The 15,235-nt window shown below is 39.1% G+C and overlaps 1 protein-coding gene across 1 annotated transcript in view; it reads left to right on the top strand.

Annotated features, from left to right (window-relative positions):
* SPAG1 (sperm associated antigen 1) overlaps nucleotides 1-15,235 on the top strand; it is an 84,344-nt gene that overhangs the window by 33,915 nt on the left and 35,194 nt on the right. Inside the window, exon 10 of the mRNA XM_055546523.1 lies at nucleotides 91-250. Within this exon, the coding sequence (XP_055402498.1) occupies nucleotides 91-250 (160 nt within the window). The remainder of the gene's footprint in view (nucleotides 1-90; nucleotides 251-15,235) is intronic.

The following is a 15,235-nucleotide window of genomic DNA, read 5'->3' as shown; positions in this document are numbered from 1 at the left end:
TTTCAATATCTTCATATTATTACCTGCAAGAATAGTTGTATTTTTTACTAAAGAAAAAAAATTTTCTTTAACATGGTGATTATGTTGTAGAAAACCTTGTCAGAGGTTGAAAGAGATCTGAAAAATTCTGAACCTGTATCTAAGACTCAAACCAAGGGGAAAAGGATGGCTATTCAGGAAGTAGAAAACTCAGAAGATGAAGATGAAAAGGACAGTGGAATAAAACATGAAGATGGCAATGGAGATAAGAGTAAGACATCTTTTCTCTTTGGTTTATGCAAAAGAGCTATCTTGTTATATGATTAGCTGGTTCAAATTTTCTATTCGTACAGAAATTCTTAGTCTACCAAACTTTTTATAGCCTTTACCTTGTAAATCCACAAGCAAGTTTTTTCTTCTTTTTCTTAATACAGCTCATCTTTATTTCTTTTATTATTGAAGTATAATTGACTTATAATATTATGTTACTCTTGGGTGTACAACATGTTTCAATAATTTTATATATCATGAAATGATCAGCATATAAGTCTAGGTAAAATCTTTTCCTTAATACAATCTCTCAAACCTATTTTTCTTCATGGTCTGACATCTTTTCTAATACTCAATTTAATTCCTGATTATCACCTTTACATACAAATGGCTGCTTGTTTGTCACCAACCATTTGTAAGTTAACCTTCAGTCAATCTCTGAGATGATTGTTTTATGGGTAGCTGCTTAGTTGCAAACAAATATGTTGACTTCAGAAGGGTTATATACCTAAAAATGAATGCACTATTGCTGTACGTGCCTCTCTCCAAAGAAATTTTTTAAAAATATGCAATTTCACTTTTGATGTAATTGTTTTTCAAAAAAAGGATCTAGACTATATAAACTTTCATCTTCATAATGTAAGACAATGAAAGTTATATCAACTTTAAGCAGAAAAATCTGCCTCTTCACCTGACCAGAGCAAGAGGAAGTTTTTGTTTTTTCTTGAGAACTCCTGAGCAACTAAGGGGGAAATGTCAGTGTTGAAAATCATTCACAGGTAAAAATCAACTTTAAGTAATTTGACAGAATATTTTAATTTTGTTCAAGTCATTCAACTAAAAACAAAAAAAACAAGGAGTATAAGTTTTTGGTTTTTTTCTTTTTAAGTGGCAAAAAATATAATGTAAAATACATACCTCAGGTTAATATATGACCAGTTAAGCTAGGATGAAGACAAAAGCACAGAAAAGGAGGAAGTGAGAGAAGCGGAGACAGAGCAGAGCAACTGAGAGGGGATAGGAAAGAAAGTGAGGGCACCAAAGGGAGGAAAGGAGACTTTAAAGTAGGCAGCTCTTCAAGGACTAAGGCATACCTTTTTAAGTGAGTTCTGGCAGCAAATGTTTTTCTTAGGGTTTATGTGTAACAAGATAATTAGCATTTTGCAATTAAAAAGTTACTTAAAGTCTTATCTGAAACTATATAAACTGTATCAATTGCTATTATTTTACAATTATTTTAAAAATTTACATATAGTAAAAATGGGCTTCCCTGGTGGCTCAGTGGTAAAGAATCCGCTTGCCAATCAGGAGAACAAGTTCAATCTCTGGGTCGGGAAGATCACCCAGAGAAGGGAATGGCTACCCACTCCAGTATTCTCGTCTGGAGAATTGCATGGACAGAGGAGCTACAGTCCATGAGGTCACAAAAGAGTTGGACACTACTTAGCAACTAAACAACAAAAACTACAATAGTAAAAATGGACTTTTTTGGTGTGCAGTTCTAACATGTGTATAATTTCGTATAACCATCATTGCAGTCAGGATACAGAACAATTTCATCACAAACTGTTGGCCAAAAGAAAGTGTTCTTTCTCTTTTGCTTCCCTTTTAGCCAAACCCTCCCCTCACCCCAAGCCTTGGGTGATCGATTCTCTGTTCTTACAGTTTAACTTTTCCCGGAAAGTCACATCAGTGGAAGCAGAGAATATGTAACCTTTTGCGACTAGCTTCCTTCACTCAGCATAATGTCACTGAGATTCATTCATGTAGCTGCATGTATCTTTGATTCATTCTTTTTTTATTACTGAGTAGTACACCTTTACATGGGTATATCACTGCTTGCTTATCCCCTCATTTGTTCAAGGGCATTTGGGTTTTTTTTCCCAGTATTTGGTATTTATGAATAGATAAATACTAAGATTTATCTATTCATAAAATATGCTATTAAGATTCATGCACAGATTTTTGGGTGAACATATGTTTTCATTTCTTTAGGGTAAATATCAGGAGTGAACTGCGAGTCATAGGGCAAGTGTATATTTAACTTTACTAAAATCTTCCAACTGCTTTTCCAGAATGGAAGTACCATTTTTCATTCCCATGAGCAGCATTTTCATTTTATTCCCATAAGCAGCATTTTTCATTCCCATGAGAAGCATTCCCATGAGAAGTATTTGGCTTCAACAGTACATGAACTGTGAACTTCCAGATGTTCAAGCTGGATTTAGAAAAGGCAGAGGAATGGAGATGACATTGCCAACATCCTCTGGATCATGAAAAAAACAACAGAGTTCCAGAAAAACATCTACTTCTGCTTTATTGACTATGCCAAAGCCTTTGACTGTGTGAATCACAATAAACTGTGGAAAATTCTGAAAGAGATAGGAATACCAGACCACTTGACCTGCCTCTTGAGAAATCTGTATGAACAACAGATTCATAACAGCAACAGTTAGAACTGGACATGGAACAACAGACTGGTTCCAAATAGGAAAAGGAGTACATCAATGCTGTATATTGTCACCCTGCTTATTTAACTTACATGCAGAGTACATCATGAGAAATGCTGGGTTGGATGAAGCACAAGCTGGAATCAAGATTGCTGGGAGAAATATCAATAACCTCAGATATGCAAATGATACCACCCTTATGGCAGAAAGCAAAGAACTAAAGAGCCTCTTGATGAAAGTGAAAAAAGTTGGCTTAAAGCTCAACATTCAGAAAACTAAGATCATGGCATCTGGTCCCATCACTTCATGGCAAACAGATGGGGAAACAATGGAAAGAGTGACAGACTTTATTTTCTTGGGCTCCAAAGTCACTGCAGATGGTGACTGCAGCCATGAAATTAAAAGATGCTTGCTCCTTGGAAGAAAAGTTATGACCAACCTAGACAGCATATTAAAAAGCAGAGGCATTACTTTGCCAACAAAGGTCTGTCTAGTCAAAGCTATGATTTTCCCAGTAGTCATGTATGGATGTGAGAGTTGGACTATAAAGAAAGCTGAGTGCCGAAGATTTGATGCTTTTGAACTGTGGTGTTGGAGAAGACTCTTGAGAGTCCCTTGGACTGCAAGGAGATTCAACCAGTCCATCCTACAGGAAATCAGTCCTGAATATTCATTGGAAGGACTGATGCTGAAGCTGAAACTCCAATACTTTGGCCACCTGATTTGAAGAAGTGACTCATTGGAAAAGACCCTGATGCTGGGAAAGATTGAAGGTGAGAGGAGAAGGGGATGACAGAGGATGAAATGATTCAATGGCATCACTGACTCAATGGACATGAGTTTGAGTAAGCTCTGGGAGTTGGTGATGGACAGGGAAGCCTGGTGTGCTGCAGTCCATGGGGTCACAAAGAGTCGGACATGACTGGGCGACTGAACTGACCTGAACTAAGCAGCATGTGAGAGTTCTAGCTGCTTCACATTCTTGCCAGCATTTGGCATTTTATGTTTAAAAATATTTTTAGCCATTTGGTTAGGTGATGGCATTACTGACTCGATGGACGTAAGTCTGAGTGAACTCCGGGAGTCGGTGAGGGACAGGGAGGCCTGGCGTGCTGCAATTCATGGGGTCGCAAAGAGTCAGACATGACTGAGTGACTGATCTGATCTGATCTGATGGTGGTTTCTCATTGTGGTTCTAATTTGCATTTTGTTGTGGTTGTTGTTTAGTTACTAAGTCATGTCTGACTCTTGCAACTCTATGGGTCTGTCCATGGGGTTTCCCAGGCAAGAATACTGGAGTGGGTTGCCATTTCCTTCTCCAGGGGATCTTCCCTACCCAAGGATTGAATCCACATCTCCTGCAATGGCAGGTGGATTCTTTACCACGGAGCCACCAGGGAAGCCCTACCCAGGGTTTGGTATTACTTAATTGCCTTTTCCCTTGCTAAATGTTAATATTTTCTTTCTTCCTCACTTGTAAGGAATTTTGTACTGTATATTAGCAGTTCTTAATATTATTATCGGAGAAGGCAATGGCACCCCACTCCAGTACTCTTGCCTGGAAAACCCCATGGACGGAGGAGCCTGGTAGGCTGCAGTCCATGGGGTCACTAAGAGTCGGACACGACTGAGTGACTTCACTTTCACTTTTCACTTTCATGCACTGGAGAAGGAAATGGCAACCCACTCCAGTGTTCTTGCCTGGAGAATCTCAAGGACAGCGGAGCCTGGTGGGCTGCCGTCTATGGGGTCGCACAGAGTCGGACACGACTGAAGCGACTTAGCAGCAGCAATATTATTATATGTGATTTTCAGTTTTGTTCAAATCTGATGCGGAACTTTTTAAATCTGGTTAGTTTTGGGTAACAGTTTTCCTACCTAATTCTGTGAACTATGGTTCTATTGTCAATTTAGTTTCAAAACTTTTGCAGTGTTATCTGAATCTGTCCCACTTGTGTGCCACCCCATGACCACCTGGGGTCTGGGCAGTGGTTTCCCCTGTAAAATCACTTCTCAAAAATTTTGGTAGAATGTTTGAGGTTAGATTTATGCATATGGATCCCCTGGCGGGCAAGCTCATTTCAGATACAATTATAAAATTGTTTTTTTAAGTTCCCTCCTCTCTGTGATTCTTCCCTACTCTTTGTGGCTCTCAGAGGTTTTTCTTCCTCTTCCTCTGGCTAGAAAACAACAATTCAATTCTACTGTACACATCCCATGACTATGCGCCTCTAGGACTGAGCAGCAAGAGGAGAGAAAGAGGAAAAAAAAAAAAAAAGAATGGGGGTATCCTAGGGATCAGTTTCTCTGACCAGCATAAGAGTTCCTCTCCCCCAAGGTTTTAAGTATCTACTTGACTGCCGCTGCCTCTGCAGTTGCTAATGCACTGTTTGGGGACTGGGACTGGAGAGAAAGGAAAAACAAAACAAATGGAAATAGGGAATTTCCCCATAGGGGCTAAATATCTTTAAAAAAAAAAAAAGATAAATAATAGAGGGCATCTCCTAAAGCTATTTCTTTGCATACCCAGCAGACTGTTCTGGGTTTTGAACTGCCATTGATCCAGGATAGGAAATATCAAAGAAAAGAAAATGGAGAAACTGACTACTGTTTGGGGGGTATTTCCAATTCTAGTTCCATCCCCCATCAGCCTGCTACCATTTTCTTTTCAGTGTCCTCATATAACTGCTCCATGAATTCTGTCCAAGGTTGTTAGTTGTATTCAGTGTGAGACACAGGGTGGAGTTATTTACTCCATATTGACAGGAATCACACTTCTCATTACTTTTTTTGAACAATTAGCACCCATGAAGAACTATGAAAGTGCTTTACATATAGTATTTCACTTAATCCTCAAGGAAGCAATTAACTATCCATACTTAAAGTATTTGCCTGTAATGCAGGAGACACAGGTTTGATCCCTGGGTCGGGAAGATCCCCTGGAGAAGGAAGTGGCAACCCACCACAGTGTTCCTGCCTGGAGAATCCCATGGACAGAGGAGCCTGGCGGGCTACAGTCCATGGGGTCACAAAGAGTTGGACACGACTGAGCGACTAACACACACATAGAGATTAGGAAATGGAAGCTTAGAAAGGTTGTTTGCCACATTTGCACAGATTGTAAGTCATGTGGATAGGATATGGCTTCAAATGTGTGAGATTCCAAAGTCTCTCTCTTCAAGGTGGTTGTTAGATGCCAGCTAAGGCCCGGGGACTCCAGCAGTGCCTTTGGGTGGCGTGCTGACTGATGCCTGGTGCCCAGAGAAGGTTTGTGTGCTCCGTGAGAACCAACGGTGGGAGAACTGGGCATGTCGGCATGTCGCCTGGCCACGTGGAGCAGCTGAAGGGCATGTCCCTGCTACTTAGGGCCAGACAAAACGTGGTTCACTGGAGAAGGGAATGGCAAACCACTTCAGTATTCTTGCCTCGAGAACCCCATGAACACAATGAAAAGGCAAAAAGATATGACACTGGACGATGAGCCCTCCAGGTGGGTAGGTGTCCAATACACTACTGGGGAGAAGTGGAGAAACAGCTCCAGAAAGAATGGAGAGGCTGGGCTCAAGCGGAAATATCACTCAGTTGTGGATGTGTCTGGTGGTGAAAGTAAAGTCCAGTACTGTAAAGAATGTTGTGTAGGAACCTGGAATGTGAGATCCACGAATCAAGGTAAATTGGATGTTGTCAAGCAGGAGATAGCAAGAGTGAACATTGACATTTTAGGTATCAGTGAACTAAAATGGATGGGAATGGGCAAATTTAATTCAGATGACCATTATATCTACTACCATGGGCAAGAATCCCTTAGAAGAAATGGAGTAGCCCTCATAGTCAACTAAAGAGTCTGAAATACAGTACTTGGATGCAGTCTCAGAAATGACAGAATGATCTCTGTTCATCTCTAAGGCAAACCATTCAACATTACAGTAATCCAAATCTATGTCCCAATCACTGATGCCAAAGAAGCTGAAGTTGACTGGTTATATGAAGACCTACAAGACCTTCCAGAACACCAAAAAAAAAAAAAAGATATCCTTTTCATCATAGGGGGCTGGAATGCAAAAGTAGAAAGTCAGGTGATACCTGGAGTAACAGGCAAGTTTAGCCTTGGAGTACAAAATGAGGCAGGGCAAAGGCTAACAGAGTTTTGCCAACAGAATGCACTGGTCATAGCAGACACCCTCTTCCAGCCACAAAAGAGACAACTCTACACATGGACATCACCAAATGGTCAATACTGAAATCAGATTGATTATATTCTTTGTACCTGAAGATGGGAAAGCTCTATACAGTCAGCAAAAACAAGACCTGGAACTGACTGTGGCTCAGATCATGAACTCTTTGCCAAATTCAGACTTAAAGAATGTAGGGAAAACCACTGGACCATTCAGGTATGCCCTTAATCAAATCCCTTTTGATTATGTGGTGGAAGTGATGGATAGACTCAAGGGATTAGTGCCTGAAGAACTATCGATGGAGGTTTGTAACATTGTACAGGAGGTAGTGACCAAAACCATCCCAAGAAAAAGAAATGCAGGAAGGCTAAGTGGTTGTCTGAGGAGGCCTTCCAAGTAATTAAGAAAAGAAGACAAGTGAAAGGCAAAGGAGAAAGGGAAAGATACACCCAACTGAATGCAGAGTTCCAGAAAATAGCAAGGAAAGATAAGAAAGCTTTCTTAAGCGAACAATGCAAAGAAATAGAGGAAAACAATAGAATAGGAAAAACTAAAGATCTCTTCAAGAAGATTGGAGATACCAAGGGAACATTTCATGTAAAGATGGGCACAATAAAGGACAGAAACAGCAAGGCCCTAACAGAAGGAGACGAGAGTAAGAAGAGGTGGCAAGAATACACAGAACTAGACAAAAAAGGTCTTAATGACCCAGATAACCATGATGGTGTGGTCACCCACCTAGAGCCAGACATCCTGGAGTGTAAAGTCAAGTGGGCCTTAGGAAGCATTACTACGAACAAAGCTAGTGGAGGTGACAGAATTCCAGCTGAGCTATTTCAAATCCTAAAAGATGATTCTGTGAAAGTGCTGCACTCAATATGTCAGCAAATTTGGAAAACTCAGCAATGTTCTAGGACTGGAAAAGGTCAGTTTTCATTCCAATCCCAAATAAAGGCAATGCCAAAGAATATTCAAATTACCATATAATTGCACTCATTTCACATGCTAGCAAGATTATGCTTAAAATCCTTCCAGCTAGGCTTCAGCAGTACGTGAACTGAGAACTTTCAGATGTTCAAGCTGGATTTAGAAAAGGCAGAGGAACCAGAGATCAAATTGCCATCTATTGGATTATAGAAAAAGCAAGGGAATTCCAGAAAAACATCTGCTTCATTGACTACACGAAAGCCTTTGACTGTGTGGATCACAGCAAACTGGAAAATTCTGAAAGAGATGGGAATACCAGACCACTTTACCTGTCTCCTGAGAAACCTGTATGCGGGACAAGAAGCAACAGTTAGTAGCCAACATGGAACAACGGACTGGTTCAAAATTGGGAAAGGAGTACATCAAGGCTATATACTGTCATCCTGCTTATTTAACTTATATGCAGAGTACAACGGCAAAATGCCAGGCTGGATGACTCAAAGCTGGAACCAAGATTGCCGGGAGAAATATCAACAACCTCAGATATTCAAATGATACCACTCTAATGGCAGAAAACTTAGAGGAACTAAAAAGCCTCTTGATGAAGGTAAAAGACGAGAGTGAAAAAGCTGGCTTAAAACTCAACATTCAAGAAAACAAAGATCATGGCATCCATTCCTATCACTTGGCAAATAGATGGGGAAAAAGTAGAAACAGTGACAGATTTTGTTTTTTTTGGCTCCAAAATCACTGCAGAGGGTAACTGTAGCCACGAAATTAAAAGATGCTTGCTCCTTGGAAGAAAAGCTTGTCACAAACCCAGAGAGCATATTAAAAACCAGAGACATTACTTTGCTGATGAAAGTCCATATAGTCAAAGGTATAGTTTTTCCAATAGTCATGTATGGATGTGAGAATTGGACCATAAGAAGGCTGAATGCCAAAGAATTGATGCTTTCGAATTGTGGTGCTGGAGAAGACTCTTGAGCGTTCCTTGGACAGCATGGAGATCAAACCAGTCAGTCCTAAAGGAAATCAGTCCTTGTATGTTCATTGGAAGGACTGATGCTGAAGCTGCAATACTTTGGCTACCTGATGCGAGGAGCCAACTCATTAGAAAAAGACCCTGATGCTGGGAAAGATTGAGGGCCAATGAAGAAGGGGGAGAAAGAAGATGAGATGATTGGATGGCATCACCAACTCAATGGACATGAGTTTGAGCAAACTCTGGGAGACAGTGAAGTACAGGGAAGCCTGGCCTGCTGCAGTTCACGGGGTTGCAAAGAGTCAGACATGACTTAGCGAATAAACAACAACAAGAAAGTATAGGTTCCATAAAACCCAGGCTGAACATCACAGGGCTATCCTGTGAAAGAAACAGGTAGAATTTGGTGTTTATCCACTCTTGTGCTGATGCTGTACCAAGAACTCTTATCAGAGTTTGAACATATGTTGAGAAACAAGTGAGTTAAGGACTAATATTGATTTTGATTTAAAAAATGGGCAGAGGAACTGAATAGACATTTTCCCAAAGAAGACCTTCATTTATTTGGCCAACAAGTACATGAAAAGGTGCTCAATATCATTAATCATCAGGGAAATGGAAAGCCAAAACACAATGAAAACCTCACTCCTGTGTGAATGGCCATCATCAAGAAGACAAGAGATCACAAGTGTCAGCAAGGATATGGAGTAAAGGGAACTCGTGTACACTGTTGGAGGGAATATAACCACTATGGAAAAGAGTATGGTGGTTCCTCAAAATATTAAAAATAAAACTATTTTCAAATTTCTAAGTAAAAAAATTAAAAATTACATTTTAACTAAAAAATGTTAAATATGATTCAGCCATCTCACTTCTGGGTGTATGTCCAAAAGAAATGAAATCACTGTCTTGAAGAGATATCCATTGTTTATTGCAGTATTATTCCCAATAGCCAAGACATGGAAACAATCTTAGTGTCTACCAACGGATGAATAAGTACAGAAAGTGTGATATAAACAGACACAGACACAGATACACAAACACACTCAAGAGGAATATTATCCTGCCATAACATAAAGGAAAATCCTGCCATTTTTAACAACATGGATGGAACTTGAGGATACTATGCTAAGTGAGGCAAGTCAGAGAAAGATAAATATTGTATGATCTCACTTATGTGTGGAATCTTAAAAAAGCCAAATTCATAATAATAGAGACTAGAATGGTGGTTGCTAGGTGCTGAGGGTTGGAGGTATTGGGAGAAGTTGGTCAAAGGGTATAAACTTCCAGTTATAAGATGAGTAAGTTCTGGGGATTCAGTATACAGCATGATGTCTATAGTTAACAATACCATATTATATACTTGAAAGTTGCTAAGAAAGTAGATCTTAAATATTCTTATTACAAAAAATGTAGTTTTGCCAGGTGAAGGATGGGTTAAGTAACCCTATTGTGGTAATCATTTTGCAATATATATATGTGTACCATGGAGAAGGCAATGGCACCCCACTCTAGTACTCTTGATTGGAAAATCCATGGACAGAGGAGCCTGGTAGGCTGCAGTCCATGGAGTCGCTAAAAGTCGGACACAACTGAGCAACTTCACTTTCACTTTTTACTTTCATGCATTGGAGAAGGAAATGGCAACCCACTCCAGTGTTCTTGCTTGGAGAATCCCAGGGATGGGGGAGCCTGGTGGGCTGCCGTCTATGGAGTCGCACAGAGTCGGACACGACTGAAGCGACTTAGCAGCAGCAGCAGCAGCAGCATATGTGTATCAAATCACCACATTGTACAACTTAAACTTATACAATGTTTTGTGTCAATTGCATCTCAAAATACTAAAATGCCCTCTTCACAATTAGAGATAAACAAGAGAGGGCTAATCAAAAAATTTGTAATATGGTGGTGGTTTAGTTGCTGAGTCATGTCCGACTCGCGCTACTCTATGGACAGTAGCCAGCCAGGCTCCTCTGTCCATGGGATTCTCCAGGCAAGAGTACTGGAATGGATAGCTGTTCCTTTCTCCAGGGGATCTTCCCAACCTAGGAATCGAAACTGGGTTTCCTGTATTGCCGGCAGATTCTTTACCAACTGAGGTACAGGGGAAGCCCGTAACACACATGGTTCCATGATTAAAAATCTGAGTCAGGATTGTTGTAGTGTAATATCGCTTATCAGATTGATATGTTTCTGTCTGAGTTAGGTGGTTATCCCTAAGGCAAGTCCCATAGAGTAGCAGTATTCAGATCTCCAAGCAATCAGAGCTTTAAGAGGACCATTTCTGATCCTGGCATTCATGGCCCTCCATAATCATTTGTAGATTAGGGAATGCATACAAATACACAAGATTCAGAGAACAAAAATGTCTTATAGGAAGAATAGAAAATTTTAAATTCCCCTTTCTCAGGAAAGCAAATCAAGATTAGGTAGATTAACCTTAATTCACAGCTCAAAGAAACGACTACAGTTTTTTGCTGGATTCCCCCCCCACCACCCCCATCCTCCTTATGCATGAGTCTGTATGAATTTTTTTTACTGTTAAGATTTAACTGTGTATAAAATTTTAATGTATGTTTTCCTATCAAGTCCTATATTTTGGGGTTTTTCTATATTCATAAAAAATCCCAAGATATATTAAAAAAAAAAAGATTAAGTAGATTAAATGGCTGGAAGCCCAGTAGCATTGCTTTGAAGATGAAATAAGAACAATAAAACTATCTTATATTCATTTTTACCAAGTTCCATTGTTAGATAACATGGACAGAGAGGTCCTGAAGGCTTGGACAAGACAGGAGAAATCCAAGTTACTTTTAGGAAAATCATGTGAAAGCCCAGAGAGAGGTTATCAAGTTGGAATCTTTGCTGGTGGTTCCCCTCCCACCACATTCCAAGAAAGAACCCTCAGTCATTATGGGGTATGATGCAAGGAGCCCTGAATACCATGGGAAAATGCAGCAATTAGTGTGTTCTAACCTCAGGTGATAATGCTGCTCCCCTGCAGGTTCCACCTGGGTTGGCCAGGCCCAATTCATCCAGACTGAGGTACAACGTAACCAGTGGGTTTAATCTAACAGCTCACAGCTACTGAGCACCGACTCTGTGTCAGGTTCTGAGATAAGACAATTGACAGGCTTTCTTCACCTGTCCTTCTAAGGACTCCCAGAGCTGATTGGTTCTGGGATTTGAATTCCTGGGCTTTCTCGGAAACTTCCCTATTTTCATTTTCTTTCTCTAGTAGAGGGGGTGTCCCAGTGGTAAAGCATCGGCCTGCCAATGCAGGAGACGCATGTTTGATCCTTGAGGTGGGAAGATCCCTTGGAGAAGAAAATGGTGACCCACTCCAGCATTTTTGCCTGGAGAATCCCATGGACAGAGGAGCCTGGAGAGCTACAATCCATGGGGCCGCAGAATCAGACATGACTGAGCACGCACACAAGTCCCTAGGAGAGAGCATTTAGAAATGGCCATCAGAGGAAAGTAGCATCTAGACTCCCTGGTAGTGTTGTTGCTTGTTCCCTGCTTAAAAATGAAATATAAGATAATTAAAGTCAATAACAAACAGAAGAATAAAATATAAATATTTTTATTGTCCTAGAATTGTTGGAATCAGGAGGGTGTCAAGGTGGGGATTTCAAAGAGTTAAAAGGCACAAAATCATAAAGAAAAAGAATTATTTTGATTATGTAAAAATTTAAAATTATATAAGATAGATACCAAAAAACATTAAAAGGCAAATGACAAAATAAGAGAAGCACAAGGGGTTAATGACATTAAATATGAAGAACTTTTACAAAGCAATAAGACCAAGTTAAAGAGCCTAGAACCAAAATGAACAAAGCGTGTGTGTGTGTGTGTGCGTGTGTGCGTGCTCAGTCATGTCCAACTGTTTGTGACCCCATGGACTGTAGCCCGCCAGGCTCCTCTGTCCACAAAGCATATAAGTAGATAAATCACTATTGAAGAAATTAAATGATCAATATATTTTTTATTGCTAATAAAAAGGTGAAAATTAGATTCTTTTTTCCTCTCCCATCCAATTAACCAGGATAGGAAAAAAGTATTCTTTGTTGTCAAGGTTAAGATAAAATAATTTTATTTTACCCTTAAAATAAGGGTAAGGTAAAATTTATATCTCAAATTTTTAAAAAATTGAGATATAATTCCTGTATCATAAAATTCATCCTTTACAAATTCACTGGATTTTAGTATACTCACAAGGTTGTACAACCATCCCGATTGTCTAATTTTAAAACATTTCATCATCACAAAAAGAAATCCCATACCCATTAGCAGTAAGTCCTGTCTCCCTTTCCCCCTGGCAACTACTAATCAACTTTCTGTCTCTATGGATTTGTCTGTCCTGAATATCTCATGTAATGGGATCATGCAATATGTGGTCTTTTGTGTCTGGCTTCTCTCACGATAGCATGATGTTTTCAGGGTTCATCCATGTTGCAATATGTATCAGTACTTCATCCTTTGTTTTTCCCCTTTCAGTTTTATTGAGATATAATTGACATCAGCACTGTATCAAGTTTAAGGTGTACAGCATAATGATTTGACACATAAACCATGAAATGATTAGCACAATAAGCTTAGAAAGCATCCATCATCTCACATGGTAATGAATTTTTTTAATAGAAAATCTTATTCCTTATGATGAGAACTCTAGAACTGTTGTTCTCTTTTAACAGCTTTCATATAAAACTGTTAATTATGTTTATCATGTTGCACATTACATCCCTAGTGCTTATCTCATAACTGGACGTCTGACTGCCTTCATTCAGTTCCCCCTCCCCTCGTTCCCCACCTCTGGTAACCACAGATCTGATCTTTTTTCTATTTAATGTGCATTTGTTTGTTTGGTTTTGAAGTATAATTGACCGACAACATGTTATACAACTTAGTGAGTTCATCAGTCAGTTCAGTTCAGTTGCTCAGTCGTGTCCGACTCTTTGTGAGTTCATATCTCTATACATTTCAAAATGATCCCCACAGTAAGTCTAGCTATGATCTGTCACCATGTAAAGGTATTACACAATTGTTGACTATATTCCCCATACTATACATTTCATAACTGTGACTCATTTATTTTTGTAACTGGAGTCTGCGTCTCTTAATCTTCCTCAGAAAACCTCCTCCCTTCAGCCCTTTTGCCTCCAGCAACCACCTGTATCTGTGATTGTTTTGTTATGTTTGTTCATTTGCTTTGTTTTTATATTCCACATGTAAGTGAAATCATACATTATTTGTTTTTCTCTGACTTATTTCACCTAGCATAATACCCTGTACATTTATCTATGTTGTCACAAATGGCAAGATTTCATTTTTTATGACCAAGTAATATAATATTTCATTATAAATATACATAAATATATATATACACACACACACACACACACACACATACGCTAAGTGTGTGCCAAGTTGCTTCAGTTGTGTCCGACTCTTTGTGACCCTATGGACCATAGCTTGCCAGGCTTCTCTGTCCAAGGGATTCTCCTGGCAAGAATACTGGAGTGTGTGTTTATATATAAATAAATTACATCTTCTTTATCCGTTCATCTATTACTGGGCACTTAGGTTGCTTCCATATCTTGGCTGTTGTAAATAACGCTGAGAGGTGTATTTATCTTTTCTGATTAGTGCTTTTGTTTTCTTCAGACAAATACCCAGGAGTGGAATTGTTAGTATGATAGTTCTATTTTTAATTTTTTGAGGAACTTCCGTATTGTTCTCCAAACTTGCTATACCAATTCACATTTATACCAAGAGTGCACAAGGATTACACTTTCTCCACATCTTTGCTAACACTTAATCGTTGTCTTTTTGATAATAGCCATTCTGACAGGTGTGAGCTGATAGATCATTGTTGTTTTAATCTCTGATGATCAGTAGTGTTGAGCATCTTTTCATGTACCTATTGGCCATCTGTATGTTTTCTTGGGAGAAATGTTTATTCATATCCTATGTCCATTTTTAAACCAAGCTGTTTGTTTTTTTGCTATTGAGTTATATGAGTTGTTTATATATGTTGGATACTAACTCCTTATCAGATATATTGTTTACAAATATCTTCTTCCATTCAATAGGTGGCCTTTTCAGTTTTTCATAGTTTGCTGTGCAAAAGTTCTTTAGCTTGATGTAGTCCCATTTGTTTGTTTTTACTTTTATTTCTCTTGTCTGAGTATACATATCCAAAAAAATATTACTAAGACCAATGTTTTAGTACTTCACTCCTTTTTATGGACAAATATTCCATTGCATGGATAGTATCACATTTTCTTTTTTCATTAACCAGTTGATGGACATTTAGGTTTTTCCATTTGTGGCTATAATGAATAATGCTTCCATGAACATTCATGTACAGGAATTTTTGGTTTGTGTCTGTGTATGTAAATATGTTTATAATTTGGGGAGGTATAAACTTAAGAGTCAGAGAAGGC

Source organism: Bubalus kerabau, chromosome 14 (assembly GCF_029407905.1).
Source record: "Bubalus kerabau isolate K-KA32 ecotype Philippines breed swamp buffalo chromosome 14, PCC_UOA_SB_1v2, whole genome shotgun sequence".
In the NCBI taxonomy this organism is placed as follows: domain Eukaryota; kingdom Metazoa; phylum Chordata; class Mammalia; order Artiodactyla; family Bovidae; genus Bubalus; species Bubalus kerabau.
Note: the sequence above shows the minus strand (reverse complement) of the source record. Positions and strands in the feature narration are given on the sequence as shown.